This window comes from Struthio camelus, chromosome 1, assembly GCF_040807025.1.
Source record: "Struthio camelus isolate bStrCam1 chromosome 1, bStrCam1.hap1, whole genome shotgun sequence".
NCBI lineage: Eukaryota > Metazoa > Chordata > Aves > Struthioniformes > Struthionidae > Struthio > Struthio camelus.
This window is the reverse complement of record NC_090942.1, coordinates 14,196,308-14,221,047: the sequence shown is the minus strand read 5'-3', so window position 1 is coordinate 14,221,047 and position 24,740 is coordinate 14,196,308. Positions and strand designations below refer to the sequence as shown.

General features: G+C 37.8%; 2 protein-coding genes across 6 annotated transcripts in view; one reads left to right on the top strand and one right to left on the bottom strand.

Moving 5' to 3' along the window:
* Positions 1–24,740, top strand: part of FBXL13 (F-box and leucine rich repeat protein 13) — a 106,593-nt gene that overhangs the window by 40,521 nt on the left and 41,332 nt on the right. For both annotated transcript variants that reach the window (XM_068927977.1, XM_068928044.1), the window contains exons 10-12: positions 12,836–12,888; positions 20,700–20,800; positions 24,203–24,332. In XM_068927977.1, the coding sequence (XP_068784078.1) occupies positions 12,836–12,888; positions 20,700–20,800; positions 24,203–24,332 (284 nt within the window). The remainder of the gene's footprint in view (positions 1–12,835; positions 12,889–20,699; positions 20,801–24,202; positions 24,333–24,740) is intronic.
* Positions 906–24,416, bottom strand: LRRC17 (leucine rich repeat containing 17). Of its 4 annotated transcripts, none has more exons than XM_068928589.1 (5): positions 24,273–24,416; positions 21,648–21,881; positions 8,989–9,863; positions 5,005–5,160; positions 906–3,955 (listed from the first exon to the last, which is right to left on the bottom strand). In XM_068928589.1, exons 3-5 carry the CDS (start codon positions 9,743–9,745, stop codon positions 3,552–3,554), a joined length of 1,317 nt encoding a protein of 438 aa, XP_068784690.1. In that variant the 5' UTR covers positions 9,746–9,863; positions 21,648–21,881; positions 24,273–24,416; the 3' UTR covers positions 906–3,551. The 4 variants fall into 4 exon arrangements, with proteins under 4 accessions (XP_068784690.1, XP_068784755.1, XP_009667737.1 ...); XM_068928654.1 differs by having other exon boundaries at positions 21,648–21,797; positions 24,273–24,371; XM_009669442.2 differs by lacking the exon at positions 21,648–21,881 and having other exon boundaries at positions 24,273–24,354.

Sequence of the window (24,740 nt, the reverse complement as noted above, 5' to 3'; positions counted from 1 at the left end):
TTTCCTCAGAGTTATTTGAAGATTTCTGTTTCATTCCCACTACTAGTCACACTGTTGACAGACCTATGCATTTTTCTTGCCCCCCCATCATGTCCAAACATGAAGCAAAAGAATCCTTTTTGTGTTTAATGTGTGTGATGTAGACAGGGGCAAATACTTTTATGGAGTACTGTGGTTTATCCCTTAAGACATACTCTGCGCATCAACAAGACAAGGAACACTGTCACATGCAATTACTTCTTGGATATGGACAGAGAAGGAAGGGGAAATAAGAGAGAAATTACTGAAAGAAAGGACTTAAAAAGCATAGGAAAAGGAAAGCCCATGATTTTCTTTTAGGCATAGAAATGCTCCTAGGGCCTTTGTGATTAAATAGTACAGACTAAGAAATGTCAAGATGAAAATGTGGTTTGTGGCTGTGGTGTTTCATGGGAGGTGTTTGGGGGTATTTCATGCTTTACTTTACAGGAAATTTCAGAAAAGCTCAGAGAAAGAGCAAGTAACAGTATAATGTTGGACTTTTTTTTGACCAACTGTTAATCATTTTCTCCTTTATGTATTTTTTCCAAATATATTTTTGTCTCTTTGCTTGGGCTGCCTGCTCCTGCTCTAGTTTGTTCCCAGTCTCTATGAATTTTCTGTTCATACAGTCTTTTCTCTAAGCATTTGCTACTAGTCACTGTCAGGAGAAATCACCTAAATATACCCCTGCCCCAGTCTGTTATTTCCATTCTTGTGCTCTTATGTTACAGTTTTGCAGTTGCAATTAATATCTATTCTACCAGTTCCTCAGTTTGAGTCTCTGAAAACGCTGACCATATAGAAAATCCTGCTGGGTACCTGCTAGTTTATCACTTTTTCAGGTGATAAAAAAGTCATGGAACTTCTGAGATCACACCGAATACTTAAATCCACAGTGAAACCTTTATTTGCAAGACAGTTGTTGAGACACAATCCCTTAGAGTCTCCATGTTGATGGACACTTTACTAACAGTAAAGTAAACTGGACTTATAGACTCTACTGAGAGATTTCACCCTTAACTTTGGTTTCTACTGAACAGTTGTCTTTAATCTATCACTGCTACTCCCGAGTATTAGCTTTGATCCTAAGAGGGACACTTTGTGATCTGTTTGGCAGTCCCCACAGCCTGTGATCTTATCTACAGCAGTTAGGCCACTGCTTGTGGTCCTCAGTCTTACTCCATTGCTTTTCCAACTGCTAACCTCTTGCTGACCACAGAGGTCAGAGACCTCTCACCCAGCCTTCCTGCTATACTTTTCATGGACTGTCTTTTGTGCCGTGACCTTGGCCTACCTCTAGCTTTTTTTTTTTCCTGAACACTGACTCTTTGTCTGCAGAAATTAACCTAACATAGTTTATAAACTCATTTTTTCCAGCTCAGCTTTTCTCCATTAGTTGTACTGCCAATAACAGCTGTTCTGTTGTGGTTCCATTATCTGTCCTTTTTAGTCATTCCCAGTGGTTCCATTCTGTACTGAAAAAATCCCCCAGAGTTTGAAAGGAGGAGGAGGAGGAGGAGGAGTTCACTTAATGCTGGCTACTACCTATGAGAGATTTTTTTTTCTTTTGGCACTTCTAAAGGTTTCTAGAAAATGCCCCACCTAGTGAATATTTCTGGCCAAATGGGAATCTCATCTGTATTCCATCTTCTAAGGATTATCCTTTAATAAGTAAGATAATGCTTAAGATATTCCCAGGAACAGGAATGAGTAATATACTGTTGTATTGCTATAAAGTTTTGAAAAGATGATCCAAAAGAGATGGCTAAATTATTGAGCTTATCAGTAAAGCAACATTAAATAGATTGATAATCTTAATAATGGGGAACATGAAGAGATACAATGACTTACAGCACGTTTTTGCTTAAGGATTCTTAGGCCTTCCTACCATCCTTAATATTTTATGAATATTTCATTTATTTTAATTTCATGTTGGTGTAAAATTTTTCTGAGTGGTCTGTATTACACTTTTTTTAAAAAGGATTTGACTTTTTGGGCTTCTGGCTGAAGCACCAGCGGAATCCGTGAACTCCATGATTCTGTGCAGAGCTTTAAAGGATCAGTTTTTGTCCGTAGAGCGTTCCAGAACATCCATGATAGCTAACAGATATTTAAAGTTTTGGCCCTGAATCTCTATCCTGCACTTACATATTTCTTACTGATCTAAGAGTAGTAGTTTGATTTAGGACTAGAGCTGGGAATACCAAAGTTTTATTCCATCATCTCCTTCTTGTCCACCATGTTAGCTTGGGGACTTATTTATTCATCCCATCTCTAAAAAAAGACAGTATAATACCTATCTTTAAGAGACACTAATTCTGTTAGTTTAATATTAAATGGCACGGAGATTTAAAAACCAGAAGTATTATGTAAAAGCAAAGTACAGCAATTCAGTAAAAACAGCTTTTTTGTAAGGCAACATTTACCCACTATATTATATAGTAAGAAATTATGTATTTAGAGGTATTGTCTGTTTAGCTAGGGAATTTGTATGGCCCTATTGCAATAATATTCGAATGCATCGCAGTCTTTAATGAATGTATTCTTGTAAGACCCTGGTGAGATAAGGAGGTACTATATTCCGCATTTTACAGTTGAGTCATGGATGGGGGGAATTTGAGAATCCCACACCTTTAGTGAGCGCTCAAAAGCATACTTACCTTCAGCTGGGATGGGCACCTGCGTGTGGAATGCAGACCACAGCAGTCCTCATGGGTTCCACTTCATCTAGAAATGTTGTCATGTAACTTACATCAAACTGACGTGACAGCCTAAAACACTTCCTAGAAAGACTTCAGCACTGCTACTCCAAAAGCCAAAGAAGGCCGATACAAGCATTTGCAGCTGGGTTTTGGGAACCTACTGTGTCTTCGTTATTCCTATTTTCTGACAACTCTATTACGGAAGAGGCAGAGGCTGCGTTATGCACTCAAGACTGAACATGAACAGCCGTAAATAAGCTAGTAGAACCCAGTTCTGGGTTTGTATCCTAATCAGTATAACAACAGTCATTCCTGTTATTCTAGAACTGTATTTAAGATAAGTCTTCAGTTCGATTTTTCATATACAATTAAACAACAGGAAGCTGATACAAAAATCATAGAAATGTCTTCTGGGAGTATTTCAGGAAACTGGTAGATATAAAGTACTGGCAATACATTCAAGGAAAATGTGTCTTGGTCACAATCCTGCAGCAAATTCCTGTCAACACATAAGCCATGTTTGTGCATAAAACAGCTCCTCCCCGCCACAGCTCTACATTTGTATCTGTCCATCTCTATTGCAAAGTTTCAGATAATTGCCAGAATATTTCACAAGCATTGTCCTGAGCAAATTGTCAGAAACAATAACTTTCTGAGGGATGCTGTATAACTAATGCCATTCTGTAATTATTAACTGTAATAAAAAGAAATGGTTGTAGGCAGATACTCTTATGAACAATCTGTATAGTTAATGAAAAATGTAAACAATGATTTTTTTTATGTCAGAGTATCAAATATTTGAATCTACTAACAAAAAAGTTTCCCTTATTAGCCTATCACAGTGACAATTACACCATGCTTCTTTACTGTTTGAACTGATTGTTCTTTGTGTCGTTCCCATTCCTCATCATCTTTGTCCAGATCAAAATTTTCTGGATAAATGGTCAGCTTGTCTTTTGGGCACTCCTCATAATAACTTCGAACATATTTTCCAACAGACCATCCTTTGTATTCCTCAGGCATTTTGCATTCTAGGCCATTGTAGTGAACATTGTAGTGATGCTTCAACCAGTAGAAAAGGTAATGAATGTTGTAATCACATCTCCAAGGATTCTCTCTCAGCCACAGTATTTTCAGAAAGTAAAGATCTTCCAGTACCCCATATTCAAAATTTTGCAAGCTGTTGTTTGATAGATCCAGCTCCTCTAAGTTAATGAGCCCTGAGAAAGCAGCTGGACAATAGAAAAACAGTTATTGGTACTTCATAAAGACTAGTTAGACAGTTGTTATCGACAACAGGAAAAACATTTTCTTGGTTATAAAAAATAAATATCCATACATTGATTAAAATGTTTTTTTGTAAAGGCTATACTAAAGACTTTTCAAAAACTGAACTTTGAAGTATGGGTTATACCCTGAAAAGCGTCATATATTGTGGTAAATGTGTCAACAATATGGAGTTGTACTGCTGGTAGTTACGACTAAGTGTGAGAGTAATATAAAGACGGTGAAGCTGGACAACATTAGTGAACAGTCGATTTGCTTGTAGAACTCTATTGTTGATGTGATACAGAGGTGGAAGTATGTGAATTTCTTAAATCTTTGAAAATGTGCAGGTCTGCTAGTGTTTATATATATATATATGTATATATGCATTTGCGTTTGTGTATCTAAGACCTTGAAAATGCAATTAGAATAGGCTCCAATTTTTGCTTCATTCTTCCAGTCTCGCTCCCCTTATCTCTACTTTCGTAATTAGAAAAAACGTAATAGATATACACAATAAGCAAATTGCGAATGCAGTGCTACTTGAGTTCTAATATTAAATAATTTAAGAGCAATCGTATATAATGATTTTGAATGCAAAAGGGTTAAAATCCTTTTAGTTTGTCTATTACTTTACCACCCAATATAATTTAAAAGCAACCATATTATATGACACTCTTCATCAGAATTTGCAAAGATATTTAAAAAGTCATTCAACTCTTTAGCATTTTGGGAAATGATTAGCCTACCAAGTTCAATTTTTTGCACTTGGTTGACTTAGTATTAAAAAATGGAAACTGAAATTTGTTTCTGTTCTTGACTGCAGCGATTAATACATTTCAGCACAAAACCAGGCTGTAGGAGTTGAGTACTACAAAGGGTGAAATTTGGATCAACTTGTTAATTTTCAAATCTTTTTTTCCTCACATTGGTATATGATAGAGATATTCCCAAAATAATATATAATTAATACAACACACACAACTTTTTTATGAATATGTAAAATTATTCTTACCAGGATCAATGTAAGTTAATCCATTACTGTTTAGGTTTAATATCTTCAGTTCACTGACATCTTCAAACTCTTTGACTCGCAGTTGTCTAATTTTGTTGTTGGATAAATCGAGTTTAACTATATCTGGAGGTATGTTACCTGGAACTTTCTTTAAATCTTAAAAAATGAGAAAGAAATATTTTGCATCAGCTTTAGATTATTTTTGCTGTTCACATATCACAGTTGCCTATCGCACAGAGCTACTGAGAAAAAATGACCAGTTTATTGTGTCTTCAGAGATAAATCAGAGTAGATATCTCAGAAAAGTCATGAAAATGCCTAGTGATTACATGGGAAAATACAGGGCACTTTAAAATTTTTATTTTTGTAAGATCTGTTCTCTGATTTGTCTCAAAAGGCAGGGTAAACTGGTCATTTTCCCCCAGTCATTTGGAAATATGTTTATGCTAATAGTGGGAAAGGGCTAAATAGAAACAATGGGAAAGCAAATTTATATTCATTTTAGTAGTTTGCTTTATATGGATTGTATATTTTCCTTTCCTTTCCCTTTGTCAGTCTAGCATTGTTTTCTCCTTGTCTTCTTTCATTTTTCCCCACTTCTCCCACTACTAGTATCAACATGGTTTTTTGGCTCCTGGCTTTGATTGCTTTGTTCTTTACTATCTTTGAATTGAATGAGAAAGTTGCTATCTTCTGTAATGTTATTTACGAGTGTCCATTGGTATGAAAACATCTTTGATAAGCAAATTGTAGTATAATAAATCCTTTGTTTCATGTTCCCCAGAGGTAAAAAGTTCTAAGTTTTATTAGTAGTAAAAATACTGGTTATTATAACTGTGTAGGACTTAAAATATTATTTAAGACTTTATATATTATTTGGATAGTTACGGTTAATGTATTTCCAGGCTACACAGTGCAATTTCTATCTACTTCTCTGTGCTACTTACATAATTGGCCTTACCAAAGTAGATAATATGTATCTATCCTTATGGTGTTCCCATATAAAACAGTTGCCGAAAGAATAGCTTCTAGTCCAGTAGTAAGGGCACGTTCTTGAGAACTGCGAACTGTGATTTGCATCATCTCAGGAAGACGGAAGCAGGAACGGAATCTCCTGGTTTGATGTTTTCTCAAAGAGCGTTCTAATCCTGGGCTTTTATATAAAGAATGGGTTTTATCTCTTTTTTGACTGTCTTTGAATGAAAGTAAGTAGTTCCTGTTCTTAGTTTCTGTGCTAAAATTGGTGCTGTCTGTGTACATTTTAAATTCTGAAGATGAATTCTGAAGCGTTCTCAAGACTAAAGCAACGTTTCTGAGACTTCCTGCCTTATGTCTAAATTTCAGTAGAGCTTTGATAGGAGCCTGCTCTGATCGGAGGGTTTCATGCTTGTGCAGATGTTCAAGTTTCAGGGCGTATTTATCACCAAATGAATGCAAATAATATTTGAATTTAGAGACTTTGCGGTACTTGAAAGCATGTTTTTTGAACTGCTCTTGCTAACTCGGATTCTTTTGTGGAAAAGCAAACAGAAGTTGCGTTTACATGAAACTTTTGTTGCCTTTCTTTTCCTAAAAGAAATAGAATTAAGGACATGCCATAGTTTAGTTCCAGAGCATTGACAGTTCTAGTGCATCACGATCTGATGAGATATGACTAAGATGTTCTTGTTTGAAAAGGAGAACGTATATATCGTTACGTGATTTGTTAAGATGGCTGTTTCATGAGTTTTCTGGCATTAACTGAAAGTTGCTGACCTGAGGGACAAAGTGCAGGACCTGCTCCTTTGAGATTCATAGTACTGCTGTACTGCTTGTCACTCCATCCCCTCCTTTGTAAACGAGTAGTGGGCTGCAGCTATTCATGGTGTTTTACTGGTTTCACATGTGATACACCTTTTTTTTCCTTCTCTGAAATTTTGTCCATGTGGATTGGAAGAATTTTTATGTTTTGCTAGGGTTTGAAAGTATGCTACTCCTATTTCTGGTGGAAGGTCCAATTTAATTGTGCATCTGCTGCACAGTAATAATACTCAAAGACAAGTACAATACTTTCCTCAAAGGTTGCCATATGTTCAGAAAACCCAGATGCCAATGGGATATGTGCATCCAGCTGTCTAGCACACACATGGTAGATCTGATACATCCTAAAAAACGTTGGACTGGCACAATGCATGCATGCTAGACGTTCAGGAAGTCCTGGCCTGATATAGTTAGCTTGACCTGAAAGAGGAACTCCCTGTACCCTCTAGTACCCTCATGTGGATTGTGAAGTTACTGCTTGTTCCTTAGTACTGAAGACAACAATCCATTTTGAAAAATATTGTAAAAGCCTGTGAAATTCCTATGAGGAGCAGACTACACTAAAGGTTTCTGTGAACTTAGAGAGAAAAGTAACATTCATCTTGCCAAAAATCTGAGTATATTTAGACATTCAGCTCATCTCTTCTATGCCACTAAGCAGGAAGATCTGGAAAGTCAGTCTTTTCTTTTGTCATGAATTGTATTATAGGCCTATTTTTGTTCAGTTGCACTGTTTACTGGAGACATGAGGTGTTGGTGACAATAATTAAGATCCTATTGTATACTACAAGGAAAGGTAAAGGAAGTGAATAGTAACAAAACAAATTTTAGCCAATACAAAAGCATAAACAATTAATAAAAAAGAGGTAGCAGCTGAATGGTAAAAAAAATTGACAGAATAGTAAGATGTAGGAAGAAGAACAGTTTAGCCGTGAGGAAAAGGGAAAAAGCGTGGAGTATTTTTTATGACATACATACGTAACAGATAAACCATGTAATGAAATACTGAGATCACTGATTCTTTAGATATTATCTCCTTATACTGACTTCTGAGCTTGTCTCTGGCATTGAGATCTGGGAATAAGGACACATCAAGAGCTATTCTATAAATTTAAAGTCACTGTTATAGCAAATAGAAGTATAGAAGTTTGGTGAACATTTTGCAAAATAAAAGTAGGCAGAACAGGCTGCAGTGATCAGGCATTGCAGGCTCCACTTTGTCAAAGCTGAGAAAAATCCTCCCAAATTGGGCTATTTCTAGTAATGCTTTTTGTTTTTATTTTTTATATAATGTTAAAGAACAACTCTCTTCTGGATTGTTTTGTTCTTTGCTTTTTTTCATCATGGGATAAAATATGGGAAATATAAAGCATGAATAATGTGCACTTTTATATTGATATGTACCCCAGCTGGTTTTCCCTTAGGGCTTAACCGTGGCTTCTAGGAGCCTGAGATGCATTTGGGGAGGGAACGGAGCCAAGTTTCTAACTAAAGTTTCTTAACTTTGAAATGTCTGCTGGGTACTGGGAGGAAGAACACAGAGGAGGTGTTTCTTTATGAACAAAGGCACACGCTTTTTTCCCTCGGGGAAGAAATCTTGCACAGAAAATATGAGGACGCAATGCCTCTCCTTTCCAACTAGACTCCTTTGAGGATTGTAAGCATAGCTGGTGGCACCAGTCCTGCTTCACAGCTCCCTTTTGTCAATTCTTTTTGCTCTCTTTGTTTTGCTGTCTTTGTATAACTGTTCATAGACTGGAAAGAAGAAAAGAGAACCTGTGCCAGACCTGTGCTCTCTGTCAGTACAACGATCTTGGAACAGCTATAATATGACTAATTGACAGCATGTTTATAGTTGTAAAATCAGACAAGTGAGCTGCTGGTGGTACAGTAACTTAAGCATGTGCTTAATGTTATTCCTGCTGATTTTCACTGAATTATTTGTGTTAAAGCGCTAAAGAATATTTGTTTGTAGAACTGGGGCTGTAAAGTGGAGCTAAAATGCTTAAAAGAATTCCTACTTGTTGCTTGTAATCACAAGAACAAAAGAGTACCGGTATTAGTTAAGGAAAGTCAAGCAAGTTCTGGTGCTATATTGATTTGCTGTAACTGATATATGAACAAAGATAATAAGGGAACTAAAACATTAAAATAAATTATTCAGTTACAAAGATTAATACAAACCTTTTCTTTTGCAATTCAGAGTTGGTACAGGAAACACATACATGTGGCACAAAGAGGAATCAAATTCTGGTTTGATAGCTTCAGGCTTCTCCCTTTTTATATTTTGGGGGTCCTGCCTTTCCTCTTCACCACAAAGCTGGTCAGCTTTTATCTGCTTTAACTTCTGATTTTTCAGTTCTATTGGATGCACACACTTGGCGTAATTTCCCAAATTCCTGTTTGCTGGAATCTGTAGCATTGTAACAAGAGTTTCCAGGTCACAGTTGCAATGCCAGGGATTATCATAAAGACGTAGGTAGTTTAAGACAGGTGTGTAAATAAAAACCTCCTCAGATAAACTCTTAATTTGGTTATGCTGAAGTAAGAGTGTGGTAAGCTTATTCAAACCAAAAAAAGCCTGGCTCTCAATTTTTGATATATCATTCTGTTGTAAATCCAGACTTTTTAATGCTTTATACTTGGAAAACATATTATTCTTCAGTTTACGAATCTTATTTCTTGCTAGCAGCATGTGTTTTAAATCATCAGGCCAATCAGGTGATACAAAAATCAATTTTCTTTCCTGGCAATCTAAGTATTTCTCATGAAGATAAGTGTATATGTCACAGGGGAGGCCTGGGGCATTGCGCTTAACAGTGCTAGAAGCTTTCCTTAAGGTATTTTCCCTTTCATTGTTTCTCAGACTCCTGTTCCTTGTCTTCCTAAAGTCAGATGCTTTACAGAGAAGAAGTAGTATTATAACAGTTACTGCTTGCATCCTGACATTCAGCTGGCCCCAGTTATTTTCTGTGACAGCTGGAACAGTCGAAATATTTGGATAGTCTTAAGCAGTGTTGTTCAAATCTGAGGAGGCACAGCTGGGGTATGTGAAATCCCTGTGTTGGAAGAAAAGTAAAATATTAGAAAGGATAAAACAGGCACTTGCATGGAGTCTTGTACATAATACACAACATTCAATGAAGTACTCAGTCATCACGCTACTCAGAACTTCACAGATAGTCTGGAATAATAATGTCATAACTCTTTTGTCTTGTGATTGCAGTCTCTGATGCACTGTCATTTATTTTGATTAAGCATGGCAAACTATATCATAAAAGGACTGGTTTCTAACTGATTTTTATTTGGAGATTCTTGTGTATTCAGGAAAAGGGCACTGTGCTGAATCTTTATTGCATTTAAGTTCGACTTGGCAGATCAGCTTGAAAGAGGCGCTTGAGGCTGAGATTTGCCAGCTTTCCAGCTGTTAGCCCACTGGAACACATAAAGGGGCAGACGAAGGAAAGTCATCCAGTGTTACTGTCGCACCCTGGGCTTTTGAGTACTCTGAAGTAACCCCCTTGTTTTCAGGTTGGGCCCCACTTTATCATACCTAGCCCTGCTACTGCCATGTGTCTCCCATGGCCCTTGTCAAGTGGAGAAAGTGGGCTGGATGGCTCTGAGAAAGACCCAGCTAGAGTTTGCAAAAGCATGTGAGTACCAGCAGTACAAGGGAAACCTGCTGGTCCTGGCAGTGGCCTGCTTTTAGGCACCCCCAGGGCTGGCCACCTGAGGAAGGAGAGTATAGAGAAGTCAGCTAGGAGCTTTTACTTTTCCAGGAAAGCCAAATACAATCACGGGGGTTTTAAATTAGGGGAAGACAAGGACTACTTCCTCCAGCAGTGTCCAAAGCTTTCCACAATATTTTTAGAGGTTTTTTCTTTTTTTTTTTTTTTTGGCCTACATTCCCTCCTGAATTCACTGTAGTGCTGCTCTGGACTGCCCTTTTCCCTGCTGTTTTCGGTACAATTTGGCCACCAGGTTGTTTCCTTAGAAACTCTTCCTTTTATATTACCTGATTTTTTTTCCTCTCGCGTATTTCCTGGGTTTTGCTAGTCAGTAGCATTCCTTCTAAAACTTATTTTTTTAGAAATCTTTGTTCACTGCATGGTTTAAATGCTTAGTTACTTTTTCCCTATGAATGACTGTTGATGACATCTCTGCATTATGTTCCATCCTTTTTGGCCTCACCATTTAGGAAGATACTGAATCTCAACTTTGAATGCAGATCATTGCACAGATGTTCTTTCTCTAAAACACCATTCATTTGAACTGAAAAAACTTGTCCCTATCCAGAGGAAAAGTGTTTTCTTAAATCAACTACTACTATGTAAAATCCTTTTGAAAGCAAGACAATTCATCGTTTTTAAACAAATTGGCATACCGGTTTAAGCAGCATCTGGACTGCAGGGCAGATGTACTCTTCATGTGTGTGCAGTTCTAACTCATCAAACAAATGGAACAGACCTGTGTCTGCAGACTACTTCATCCTTCCAGGCCATGTGGCCTGTTGCTACCTTTATCTTTGAAAACTCTTTGAATCATGTCTTCATTCATTCCTATAGTGCTAGTTCTCTATCTGCATTCAGATTCTATTAATTCACAAAGTGATGATATTTGCATGAATGACCTTATCTCTTACATGAAAAATGAAATTTTATGTATTACTTTTTGGCACTTTCGGCTAGTTGGTATAAAGTGATCGTGTGTTTTAATAACTTCCATCATAACTGGGATCCTCTGTGTTGTTTTGAACTGTTCCACAGTTCTGGTAGGTCTGGCAATGTGGTAACTCATCTGTCTGAAACAGGAAAAAAAGAGGAATCTGGAAGAGGAAAGATAATAAATAGCTATGTAAATATTTTTTCCTCTTCTTTTCCATCTCCTGAGTATTAGCTTGCATTTATTACTAGTATTAAATTCTGCCTGCAAACTAAGCTATATTCAGTTATGACAGCAAAATGAACAGTTCCTTTCAGTAGCATTTACGGGCTCACATGTAAAATGATAACTCTATCTGATTTAGTATTAGGGCAAGAAGCATATAGGAGGAATGTCATTCCTTTGGCTTAGCAGCCTTAACGATGATTTTAATTGACTAGGATCTTTTGAATTGTCCAGTCCCTCTCAGCAAAGTCCCACTCTTCAAAATGGCATTGAGTGAAGCAATAAAACAGGATTTCAGTGAGGTCATAGTTTCCCTAGAAAAGAACATATAAACCTATTTTTGATATATGTTGATTGCAATTGAAAACATATATTTGGCTTTCCTTTTTACACACTTACCATCAGAAAATAGTTATTTTAGATTTTTGTATATATTTATTGTAACTATATAAAAATTTCTGATTGCCTTTTCCATATCACATATCTGTATCATGCCAAATTTTTTTCATCTCAGTTTAAACAGATCAGTTATTTCTGAATACTAGGTTAAGGCAGAAAGTATTATAGCATTTAACAAGGGAGTGTTTGCATCTTTACTTTGGAGGCTAGGCTAAAAATGTGGCAGGGGGAGAATGCCCGAAGGGGTGTCAGATATCGGTCTTTCATTATTCTGTGAAATACTGCAGAACATAACTAGGGCTTTTTCTACAATTGGTCTGGCTGCTGCACCTCTACTTTCAAGGGGGAAAACAGCTCATGTGTATAATTGGAGGCTGTTATCATAATGTATGGGTGAGAGGGCTCGATAAGCTTACATAGAAAACTTAATTCTGGCATTTACTAACTCCCAGTTGCTTAATTAGGTAACCTTCTGGTTCTTTTGGTGATACAAGATAAAAACAACTTGATTCATAAGCCAGCCATTAGTTCATGAAGTGTAAGAAGCGACATTTTCTCTGGACTTCTTCTTTCAACTTTGTAGTCTACTTTTGGTTTTTGCGCTTTCTTCTCAGTTATCTGATATGGCCATACTTTCAGGTAGGATATTGGCCCAAGTGGACTGAATCTGCGACAGGAATTCTTATGTTTCTGTGATATTCCAAGAATATGAGCTTTTAATCTTTAATATGACTTTTTATTTTAGGTGAATGTAAAAATTTGCAAGACTTAAATCTCTCTGAATGCCAGGGATTGAATGTAAGTATTACAAACTTTCTCCACATTATTTAATTAATACAGAGAAGGAATGTTTTCTAAAGTTCTTTGGTGATTTGGATACACAAATCATACTGATATAAAAAGAAATTGTGTTCGTAACTAATTAGTTCTATTTGAGAACATTACCATGGAGCTTAATAGGATTTAGAGATACTAAGTGAGGCTCTCATTTGTTTTTTTACAGCGCTAGGAGAAAGTGATATGTTCCGTCTGAATTAATTTTAATAAACAGGCTTCAAAACTTTGCCAGTTTGGGGAAGAATGTTATTGTTATTTTAAGTTTAAAGTTGTCAAGATCAGTACGTTTTAAACCTATGATGTCTCCAAGTTCCTTTATTCATTCAGTAGAACTAGACGTAGCCTCTCAAAATGTCTCACTAAGTTTCTAGATATTTGTGAGAGCCTTTCTGTGAAAGGTGTATAAGTATTATGCAATCACCATTATTTTTATACATTCTTTTTCCTAAAACATTTTCAATATTATATTGCTTCTCTTAACTCTTTTTGATGTTTTTCGTAGTTGTTCTCTGATGAAAAAACGTTTGACTCTTTTAATGAATCATTTCTTAGAAATGACACATATATGCAAATTTTTCTAATAATGAAAATAAAATCAATATTTTCCAGACATTGTGGTTCTTACTAGAATAACGTAATGTATACATCCATGTATAGGCTTTTTGTAGTGTTAAATATATGAACAAATAATTTGGTATAATTAAGTTGTCTTTGGAGCAAATTGTAAGCCCAGAAACAAAGCAATAACCATTGCAGGTTACACGCAGGGTTTAAAAATTACCATCAATTCACTACAGCTCATGAACTTCACATAAAAATGGCATATGATGGTGGATTTAGAGAGATGAGAACTGCAGAGGAGTCAGAAAATTGTAATTTATATACTCAGTTTTGGAACTGCTTTGCATTTGTCTTCATCTCTTTGCTATGTTGATGTTGGCTTTATTGCCAGTATCTTGTTCTCATCGAGTTTTCATAGTTTATGCAATTTTCTTTGCTATATCAGCTACAAGGAAAGGATAAGGATGTCTTATATATATGAGCTCCATTGAATACTGCTGTAGAATCTTCTTTATACTAATGATCATCTTTCAGTCTTTTCACATGCAATATTTATAACATAATACTTAATAGACGATATTATTACAGCAGCGTAATATTTAGAGGCTGTATGCTTCTCAAGGGTCTTGTTTATCATAAGTTCCTGCATCAGGGCAATAAATTAAAGAGGGCCAGGGCTTGCCAAATTGTAAGGCTCAAACACTTTTACATGATTATCCATTCTGTTTGTTTGCTAGTGTGCTTGCTTATACACATTTTGTCCGTATCAGCAGGCACTTTCCTAGATGATGCCTGGGCCTTGTTTGTGGGCTGGCACAGGTTTGGAGTTGTTCTCAGTATGAAGTATAATAGAGCTCACCCTGTTTATTTTGTAGGAAGAAAGTTTAACTATGAGTTGCCCTCTACCAGAAAACACTCCTATTCATTTACTATAGCAGATGAAGCTGGCAAATCAGCTGGTTAAAAATATCCAAATATTTTTTCTAAATATCAAAAAAAGAAGAAAGTTTTCAACATGAAGAAATAAAATATGACATTAGTTGATATTTAAAGATGATAGTTTGTGTTAAACAAACCCTCCAACTGTCCCAGGGGCAAAATCTGTTTATTAGGTGAACCTTATGTATAGATATTTTCTTGACATGTTCAGAACGCCCATTTGGGTCCTAAAACTTGCTGATTGTTTGCAGTTCTCATTTGAATTCACATAAAAGAGATCTTCAGCACCTCCCAGATAAAATGAGGTTCACCTTTTCTTCATACAGAAGAAGAAATTTGCAAATCTTCTTTAAAATGTCTCTTACCTTTTTCACTGATAGCAAATACATTCACTTACCTGTATTACATTAGATGTTTAGCTCGTTGTAGAATCCAAACTGCTTATTTTAAAATATTATTAGAATTTTAATTAGGCTTAATAGGCCACTGGATTCTGTCCCAAGCTAGTAGTAGTAAATTTTGAAGTGGCATGCATCATGTTAAAATTCAAACAAAGCTTCCAGCAGAAAAAAAAAAAAAAGGAAGGACTAAAAATAGTGGAATAACCATAATAAGCTTCAAAATATTCAATTTTGGCAAACTCACAGGACTGATGAAAGCTCATAGATAGGGTTTCATGGGAAAACTGTCTAATTCTCATTTTTCTGAGCTATAATCTTAAAGCCTTCCTAAGTCTGCAGCTCATCTGAAGATCTTGTTATTTCAATGCAGCGTAACTAACTTCCGCATCAACAAGATCCTTGCACAGCACATATAAGTAAACCAAGAAAATCTAATATGTCTGATATAAGTGGAAAGATAAAACAGATATCCTTATTATGCAAAAGTCCCAAATATGATCCTTCTATCACCTCTTATTATGATAAGGTGTGAGTGGGAGTCAAGGAACACGATGTTCTGGCAATTGTTGAAAGGGAATATGCTTAATACTGCTAATATTCCAATGGGTGAAAGACAAAAACCTTAATTAGAGGCATTTTGGCCATATTAGGAAAATTCTGATACCTGACAGTGAAAAAGTGATTGTTCAAAAATGGAAGAACGAGGTGTGGGCTAAGATGACCCACTAAAATCACTTCAGCCTCACTGAGACTGATTCAGATTCTACAATATATTGGGTATATAATAATATAGTGGGTATATCATTTAGTGTGTCTTTTATGGAGGTAGCTGAAGTTTCTTAAGTTTTTATTCTCATAATTAAACCCATCAATTCTTACTTTCACAAGATCATGATTTTCTGTTTTCATCCAGTTTTCTTCTTTCCTATGAAGTCTTTCATACATATTTTATTGATCTGTCAGAATCATTTGGGTTGAAAGGGACCTCTGGAGACCATTTAGTTCAACCTCTCAGTCAAAGCAGATTCAACTGGACCTTGTCATAAATAACCAAGCTTAGGTACCTTCAAGGATGGAGACTGTACAACCTCGGCAAATTGTTCCAGTTGTTGGCCCTCCTCATGGTGAAAAAGTTTCCTAGTATCTAACTGGAGTTTACTGTATTGCATCTTTTGTCTGCTGCTTCTTGTCCCGTAGCACTTCACTTTCAAGGAGAGTCTGACTATCTTTTCTATGCTCTCCTGTTAGGTAGCTGCAGACAGCAATAGGATCTCCCCTTTAACCTTCTCTTCTTAAGGCTGAACAAACCCAGTTTTCTCCCTGTGCATTGTGCGCTTTAGCCTCCTAACAATTTTGGTGGTCCTCCGCTGGACTTGCCAAAGAATATCCATATCTTTCTTGTACTGGGGAGCCCAAAACTAGACATAGCACTCCAGATGCACTCTCACAAGTGCCAAATAAAGGGGAATAATCACTTCCCTTGACCTACTGGGTATATGCTTTTTGCTAATACAGCCTAGTATGCAGTTATCCTTCTTTCTCGCAAGGGCATATGGCTGACATGTTCAAACTTCTATCTACCAGAACTCTGAGGTCCATGTCTGATAGATGCTTTCTGTCCAGTTAATGTCTAGCCTGTACTATTGCATGGGGTTATTCCACCTCAGATTTTGCATTTGCCTTTGTTGAACTTCGTGAGGTTCCTGTCAGCCCATTTCTTCCAGCCTAAGTCTATCTGAATAGCAGTCCTACCCTCCAGACTACTCCTCCCAATTTGATATTGTCTGTAAATTTGCCAAGGATGTATTCTGTCCCTTCATCCAGGTTGATAATAAAGACATTAAACAGGACTGGCCCCCATATTGACCCTTGAGGGATGCCAGTTGTCACTAGCCAGCAGTGAGGCTTTGCACCATTGACCACAACCCTTTGGCCCGGTAGTCCAGACTCACCTTACAGTCTACATACCGAGCCTATATTTTACCAGTTTGGCTATAATGATACTGTGGCCTATGGTGAAGACCTTACTGAAGTCAAGATACACAACAGCTGCTGTTCTCTCTGTATCCACAGATCCAGTCATTTCCATCACAGAAAGCTATTAAATTAGTCAGGAGTGATTTCCCCTTGGTAAATCCGTGCTTGCTGTTCCCTACCATGTTCTTGTCCTTCATGTGCTTGGACATGGCTTCAAGAAGGATTTGCTATATAGCCTTCCTAGGGACCTAGGTGATGCTGACTGGCCTGTAGTTCCCTGGATCCTCCTTCTTGCTCTTTTTGAAGATGAGTGTGACATTTGCTTTTTTCCAATCATCAGGAACGTCCCCTGACTGCCATAACCTTTCAAAGATGGTAAGAGTGAGGCCTCTCAGTGACATAAGCCAGCTCTCACAGCATTCTTAGATGCATCCTGTTTGGTTCTGTTTCTTCAAATGCTCTCTAACATGATCTTCTGCTGTGGTAATATACTTCACTCCTACAGACTCTGCTAGTAGGCTGAGGGACCTGGGAGCCCTGAAGGGAAACCTTAGTAGTAAAAAATGAGGCAAAAAGGCATTGAGTGTTTCAGCCTTGAAGATCAACCAGTTCTCGTGGGCCTCTTTGGCCTCCAGGGCAGTGTTTCACAGAAACACACAGAATCACAGAATGGTTGAGGTTAGAAGGGACCTCTAGAAATCATCTAGTCCAACCTCCCTGCTCCAGCAGGGTCCTCTAGAGCACATTGCCCAGGATCACATCCAGACGGGTTTTGAATATCTCCAGCGAAGGAGACTCCACTACCTCTCTGGGCAACCTGTGCCAGTGCTCTGTCACCCTCACAGGAAAGAAATTTATCCTCATGTTCAGATGGAACTTCCTCCGGTTCAGTTTATGCCTGTTGCCTCTTGTCCTGTCACTGGGCACCACAGAGAAGAGACTGGCCCCATCCTCTTGACACTCCCCCTTCAGATACTTGTACACGTTGATCAGATCGCCTCTCAGTCTTCTCTTCTCCAGGCTGAACAGGCCCAGCTCTCTCAGCCTTTCCTCATAGGAGAGGTGCTCCAGTCCCTTTATCATCTTCATAGCCCTCCACTGGACTTCCTCTCCTGTACTGGGGAGCCCAGAATTTGACACAGGACTCCAGGTGTGGCCTCACCAACGCTGAGTAGAGGGGGAGGATCACCTCCCTCGACCTGCTGGCAACACACTCTGCCAAATGCACCCCAGGATACCATTGGCCTTCTTGGCCACGAGGGCACACTGCTGGCTCATGCTCAACTTGTTGTCCACCAGGACTCCCAGGTCCTTCTCGGCAGAGCTGCTTTCCAGCAGGTCAACCCCCAGCCTGTCCTGGTGCCTGGGGTTATTCCTCCCGAGGTGCAGGACCCTGTTGCCTTGGCTGAACTTCGGGAGGTTCCTCTCGGCCCAACTCTCCAGCCTGTCCAGGTCCCTCTGAATGGCAGCACAGCCTTCTGGTGTGTCAGCCACTCCCCCCCGTTTAGTATCATCGGCAAACTTGCTGAGGGTGCACTCTGTCCCTTCCTCCAGGTCATCGATGAATACATTGAACAAGACTGGACCCGGGGCTGACCCCTGGGGGACACCGCTAGCTACAGGCCTCCAGCTAGACTCTATGCCACTGACCACAACCCTCTGAGCCCTGCCATCCAGCCAGTTCTCAATCCACCTCACCGTCCACTCATCCAGTCTGCACTTCCTGAGCTTGTCTATGAGAACGTGATGGGAGACGGTGTCAAACACCCTGCTGAAGTCCAGGTAGACAACATCCACTGCTCTCCCCTCAGCTACCCAGCCAGTCATTCCGTCATAGAAAGCTATCAGATTGGTCAAGCATGATTTCCCTTTGGTGAATCCATGCTGACGTGGTCAAGCATGATTTCCCTTTGGTGAATCCGTGCTGACTACTCCTGATCACCTTCTCGTCCTCCACATGCTTAGAGATGGCCTCCAGGATGAACTGTTCCATCACCTTTCCAGGGATGGAGGTGAGGCTGACTGGCCTGTAGTTTTCTGGCTCCTCCTCCTTGCTCTTTTTGAAGACTGGAGTGGCATTGGCTTTCTTCCAGTCCTCAGGCACCTCTCCTGTTCTCCATGACCTTTCAAAGAGGACAGAGAGTGGCCTAGCAGTAACATCTGCCAGCTCCCTCAGCACTCGTGGGTGCATCCCATCAGGCCCCGTGGATTTTGTGGGATCCTGTCAAGCAGATCCCCGAGTTAGCCTCAATCTGCCCTCATGTTCAGGTTTTTACTTGTACTATTTGTCTTGCTTTCTCCTCTCAGGTTTTAAACTCCTCAGTTTCATGGTTGCAGCAACCAAGGCCACCCCTGTTCTTTACATCCTTGACAAATTTGTCCTTGTTTATGAAACAAGTTGAGCAGAACATCTCTACTCAGCTCATCAAACACCTGGATCAAGACATTGTCTTCAACATACTCCTAAAATCTGCATTGCTGGCACGCAGCTATATTGTCCTTCCAGTAGATATCAGAGTGGTTAAAGTCTGAGTAGGAGGGTAGGCAATTATAGGGCTTCTTTCAGGTACCTAAAGAAGGCTTCATCTACTTTCTCTTAATCAAGCAGCCTGTAGCAGATGCCTACCACAATGTCATCCTCATAGGTCTGTCCTCTAATCCTAACCAGTAAGCTCTCAACTGGCTTGTCACCTGTTTCAAGGCAAAGCTGCATGCATTTAGTCACTCGTTTGCATGGAGCGCTACCTGTCCTCCTCACCCTCCCAGTCTGTCATTCCTAAATAGCCTATAACCATTCATTGCAGCCCTCCAGTTGTGGTTGCTACCCCATTGCATCTCTGTAATCCTGATGAAAACATAGGTTTGCACCTGTGCACAGACTTCTGATTCCTCCGCTTTGATTTCTCCTCTTTGAATGCTATATGCATTTGCATTCAGGCACTCGAGATGCACCCTAGTTGTGCTGCTTTCATAGGGAAGGTTTGAGAGCTTCCCCCATCATGCTGTTCACCCAGTACTTCCTCACCGCTCCCTGTGCTTTCACTTCTCGTCTCTCTCGTACTGTACCCCTCCCTCTATCTACCTATTTTTATTGATATCAAATTATATATTGAAGGAATTTAGTTCAAAAGTACATATTAACTATCTTCTGTAAGGTTGATTGGTACTGAATTTCCAGCTATCTTCATGGTCATTTTGCCTAACAACTGAAACAGTAAGAAGGTAACCACAACAGGGCAAAAGATACACATTCAACTGTTATATTTCCATGCATGAAAGTGCAGACTTTTTGCCTTTCTATTAAATTGATGTTTATTGTAAAATGATCTTTCTTACTAGCAGATTTTGTTCCATGTGTATTCTAATGAAATGATATATAGAACAATATAGATTGTACCACTTATTGCAGGTCAGTAAAACATGAAAGCCTTAGAACTGCTTAAAACAGATGCTCCATCTGGAGGGCAGAACTAAACAGGAAGCATTCTGTAAATGACACTACTGATTAGAGAAGTGTACCTGAGATTTCAGAGAAAATTCACAAGTGGTCATCTATACCAGCACTGGCTAATGCAAATCTTGCTTTAGCAAAATATTTAAGCATGTGCTAAACCTTAACCATGTGAAAAGTCCGCTGTGCTCCATAGGACTGCGTAGAGTATAATGTTTCCTTGAACTACAGTGTTAAAATTATCCTTCTTGAAGTGAATAAAAGTAGTATCAGTAGTATCAGTATTCTCCTTAGAGGTTTCTAGAAGAAAATCACTTTGATGTATAGCAATTAGTATGATGATATAGAAAAATCTATTCAGATTTTTTTTCTGTTACTTTTTTCACATAAATTAATACAATTATAATTGTATGTACTTGAGGAAATCGTTTTTTATTATTCAGGATGACTCAATGAGACTCATATCAGAAGGCTGTCCATCCCTTCTCTATTTAAATCTGTCATATACAGATATTACTAATGGAACACTACGACTGTTGCCAAGGTAAAATTAATGAGAAATGTGATAGTGTATTTGTTTTGTTCTTGCAGGAAACTTTGAGGCATGTGTTGTAGCAATACTCTTTTTGAGAGGTCTACAGGATTCTGTCTGTTACGTAAAATTTAAAAAATGGCCGATATATTTGACTTAGGTAGCAAATCTTTTCTCTGTTTGTTTTTCTAGTTTAATTAAAAAGGTAAGTTGGTTACCATATATATTTCCCAGAATTTTACAGAAACTTTTAAAAGAACGTGCTAGTCTGAAATTTCTTTGCCATGTCCAATTGCTCATTATGATGCAAGAGGGGTGCAAATTAGATATGTTCATAAAAATTGATTTTTGTGAGAGAGGACTGTGGGTAGGTATGTTATCTGAGCCAAGTACTTACGTGACAATTGCAAAAGAAAGAATTATTCCAAACTCTTCCAAAGGGTAATTTGGAAGATCACTCAGCCAAAGGCAAAGAATTTACATTGTTACAGAGGTTTTAAGTAAACTACCGTTTCTATTTTAGATGTATCCATCTATTAGACTCAAAGACTGCTTGGTAGGTAGAATTACGGCATTAAAAGCTGCTGTGAAAGAAAAGTGAGTGAAATGACATATGTAGTTTTTGAAGATAGCTGTACATTGCTTCTCTTTCCCATGAGGATAACTAATACCTCCCTTTTATCAGCAACCTCACAAAGTCCAGAAGCCTGTTTTTCTTTGAAATCTACATAATATATATTGATTGTCGGTTTTCTCTGCACCGTACCGATGCCTTGTTTCTGCCAGTCTATAATGTCATATCCTCAGTTTACCAACAGTTGATTTGGCAAAGTTTTCCATTTAGACTCTCCACTCTTACCATTCATTTCTTCTTCAGTATGTCTCGTCAGAATCTATGATGTTTTCTCCATATTGGCAGATATTTTGTCTTCTTTAATTTCAATATATTTCTGCTGAAGTTAGGAAAAGCTGTAATCCCATCCTATGTTGTTTTGGCTATGTAAGCATCCTGTTAACACCAAAAGCCAGAACCATGTTTTTCTTTCGATGTGTAGAAAGCACTTGCCCAAAGAGTTCTCCAGAGTGGATGATGCTTTCAGTGTGATAAAATGTTTAAAATGAATTGGAAAATTATTCATTGATAAAAACATCAGAATTTATTTTGTACTTAACTTGCACCTCATTAATAATGAGTTTTCCCATTTAAAATTATAATATACCACTGTTTTTATTGAGAATTTTTGGACAAAAAGCAAAGCTGTTTTTTTTTGAGATTAACAGGATGTACAGAACGTTGCTCTCCTGTGAAGAATTTGATAGCAGACACATTTATATGCCTTCTCCAAAAACATCAGCTTGCCACAGGTCCAGTATAAATAAATAGCCAGTACAAAATTCTTAGAGGTGGTAGTGTTGTATTTTTCAGTATTGCACATAAATTTTGCTGTTGTATATTAAATGTCCATTATTGGAACAATTAAAAAGTGATGTACAGATTGAATGAGCTGAAAGCTTTTTGGTCATTTAAAATTTTCTGCTTCTACTGTTCCATACAAACATTTCAACCTTTGTGTTACACAACAGAGTTCTTCTGGTACAGTTTATCCTCTGAGAAGTTCTGAGGCATATGGTAGACATGAATATCGTCTATCAGGAATAGCTGTGAGAAAGTGATTTTGTCAGATTGTTTTAAAACAGTGATCCTGTGACTGTTAATGCCGAAATAATTGCACAGGTCAATATGACAGAATTCCTGCAGAATTTAGGTGCGACACAAAACAAGGATTTATAGCAATCTGTGCTCTCACGCTTAAGATCTAAGAAAGCTGTTACTTTAAGAATGGCAGAAAAAGTCATGTATTAAAATTCACAGATCATAAAAAGGGTCATGTGACATGTAAAGAAAATCAGTGTTTTTTCAAGAGTAGTGGAAGGTTTTGATCACAGTCTTCAAAATGCAATAAGAAAGACTTCCCAGTATGTTGTCTTAAGTTGTTTAACCTTGAACAGTTTAAAAAGACTTAAAACTGCCAGAGCTTAAAAAACAGTCTCTTATTTTACTACCTGTTTTGAGAGAGCTGTTTGGAAGCGTCCTCTCCCTGAGTTTCATTCTCTCTGTGGAATGTGTCACTAAAATGCAAGAAGACTTGTGCTTCTGCAAAGAAGTACACTTATATTTCTGTATTGAATAGGAAAGAAACATTTGCACTAAAAAATTGCATGCCCTTTTATTCTAATATGTGGTTTTGATGCACAATGCCTTTCTTGTTTTGTTTTCTTTCATTAAATATAATCTTAAATTTCTTTGTGTGTGTGCGTGTGTGTGTAATCCTTTTCTAGTGTTGTTTTCCAGCTTCCTATCGCTCTCTTTTTTTTCTATTAAGTCCAAGTTAGCACGTTTCCTCACTCAGTACTGAAAGTAGAAAGTCAGCTCTGCAAATCTATGCCACTCCTTAAGTAGTTAGCTCCTCTGCGAGTGTTCCTGTCTTTCTTCAAAATGCCTACTTTTGCTGACTTGTGGAACTGCTTGACTGTGTCCATACAACTAAATGTCTGCCAGTATGTCCTAATTCTAGGTTTTGATGTTCTGTATGCTTTCATCTGTGGTCCTTGTGGCATTGCAGTGATTATTTATTCCAGTTAGAAATTTCAGTAAAATGTTTTCAATATGTTATAAACCAAAGCTGCAGATAGAAACTTAAATAGATTCAGGGTATAGGTTCTTAACTTTTAAAGAGTGCCGTAGATGTACACAGTGCCATGACTATTTATATAGTTTGCTTTTTTTAAACTAATATTAAGTATAAAAAAAGACATGTTTTCCAAATTAAGTGATCTAGACTTTAGAAAACATGGGTTGATTTGAGATATATATACGCACTTCACTTTCGCACCTCTTTCAATTTTTCAGTTTATTTTAATAGCACTTGTCTAAATAATTACATGACCAGAGAAGGTCTAACTGTGCATTTATGCTTTTAACATCCTTTGACAGAGTTCTAGTTTTCATTTCTAGCAGGCACTGCTTGTAAAATCTGTGGCAAAGTCAGTCCAGCAAGCTTACACTGGAAAGTCTGTTAGTTTTCAAAGTATGCAGACAAAATCCCAGTTAATTTAAAAAGAAGTGTGCTTTTGCAATTATTTGAGATATCTTTAAAATGATATTCTTTTAATACAGTTAAATGCGATGTGTAATAGTACTACTCCCCAGTAATTTGCAGTGCATGGAACAGAGGGAAAAGTGCAGCAGAAAAAGAGGCTTTCAAACATCAGCAAGAAAAGAATTCTGTTTAAAATCCAACATCATTCCTTTACATTGATTTTCAAAGTATTTCAGCTATGGTTTCTTATTTTACTTTGATTCCGTAGCATACTTTTGTAATAATTTGTTCTCTGTTTTGTTTTTTTGCAAAGGAGCTTCCCCAATTTACAGTATCTGAGTTTAGCTCACTGCAGAAAATTCACAGACAAAGGTTTACAGTACCTGGGCTCTGGAAAAGGATGTCACAAGCTCATCTATTTGGACCTTTCAGGTTGCATTCAGGTTTGCACTTCATGTCTTTCTTTCATTCTGTGAAGAAGAGAATCCTTTATATGACTCGCTGCATCCTGCATTCATGGTATGCTGAAGGAGCACAAGCACTGCAGCAGACTTTTGAGGGTTTTGAATTACATGACTACAGCTGTTTAAATTCTACTGAGGAATAATAGCACTATAGGTTTGGATCATTTCCAAAAACCGTCAGATCTGTGAACAACTAGTACTTACTGCATAATGAAAACAAGGCTTGCTTTTTGTAGCCATAAATAGACTAATTCTGTGTCATGATTAGCTAGAATTTTAAATCAGGCACTTTGAAAATGCTATTTTTGCTCAGATATCAAAAATCAAAAGCCACTGTGCACTGGAGAAAACAAATTTGCACATGATTTCCTGGAAAGGAAATCAATT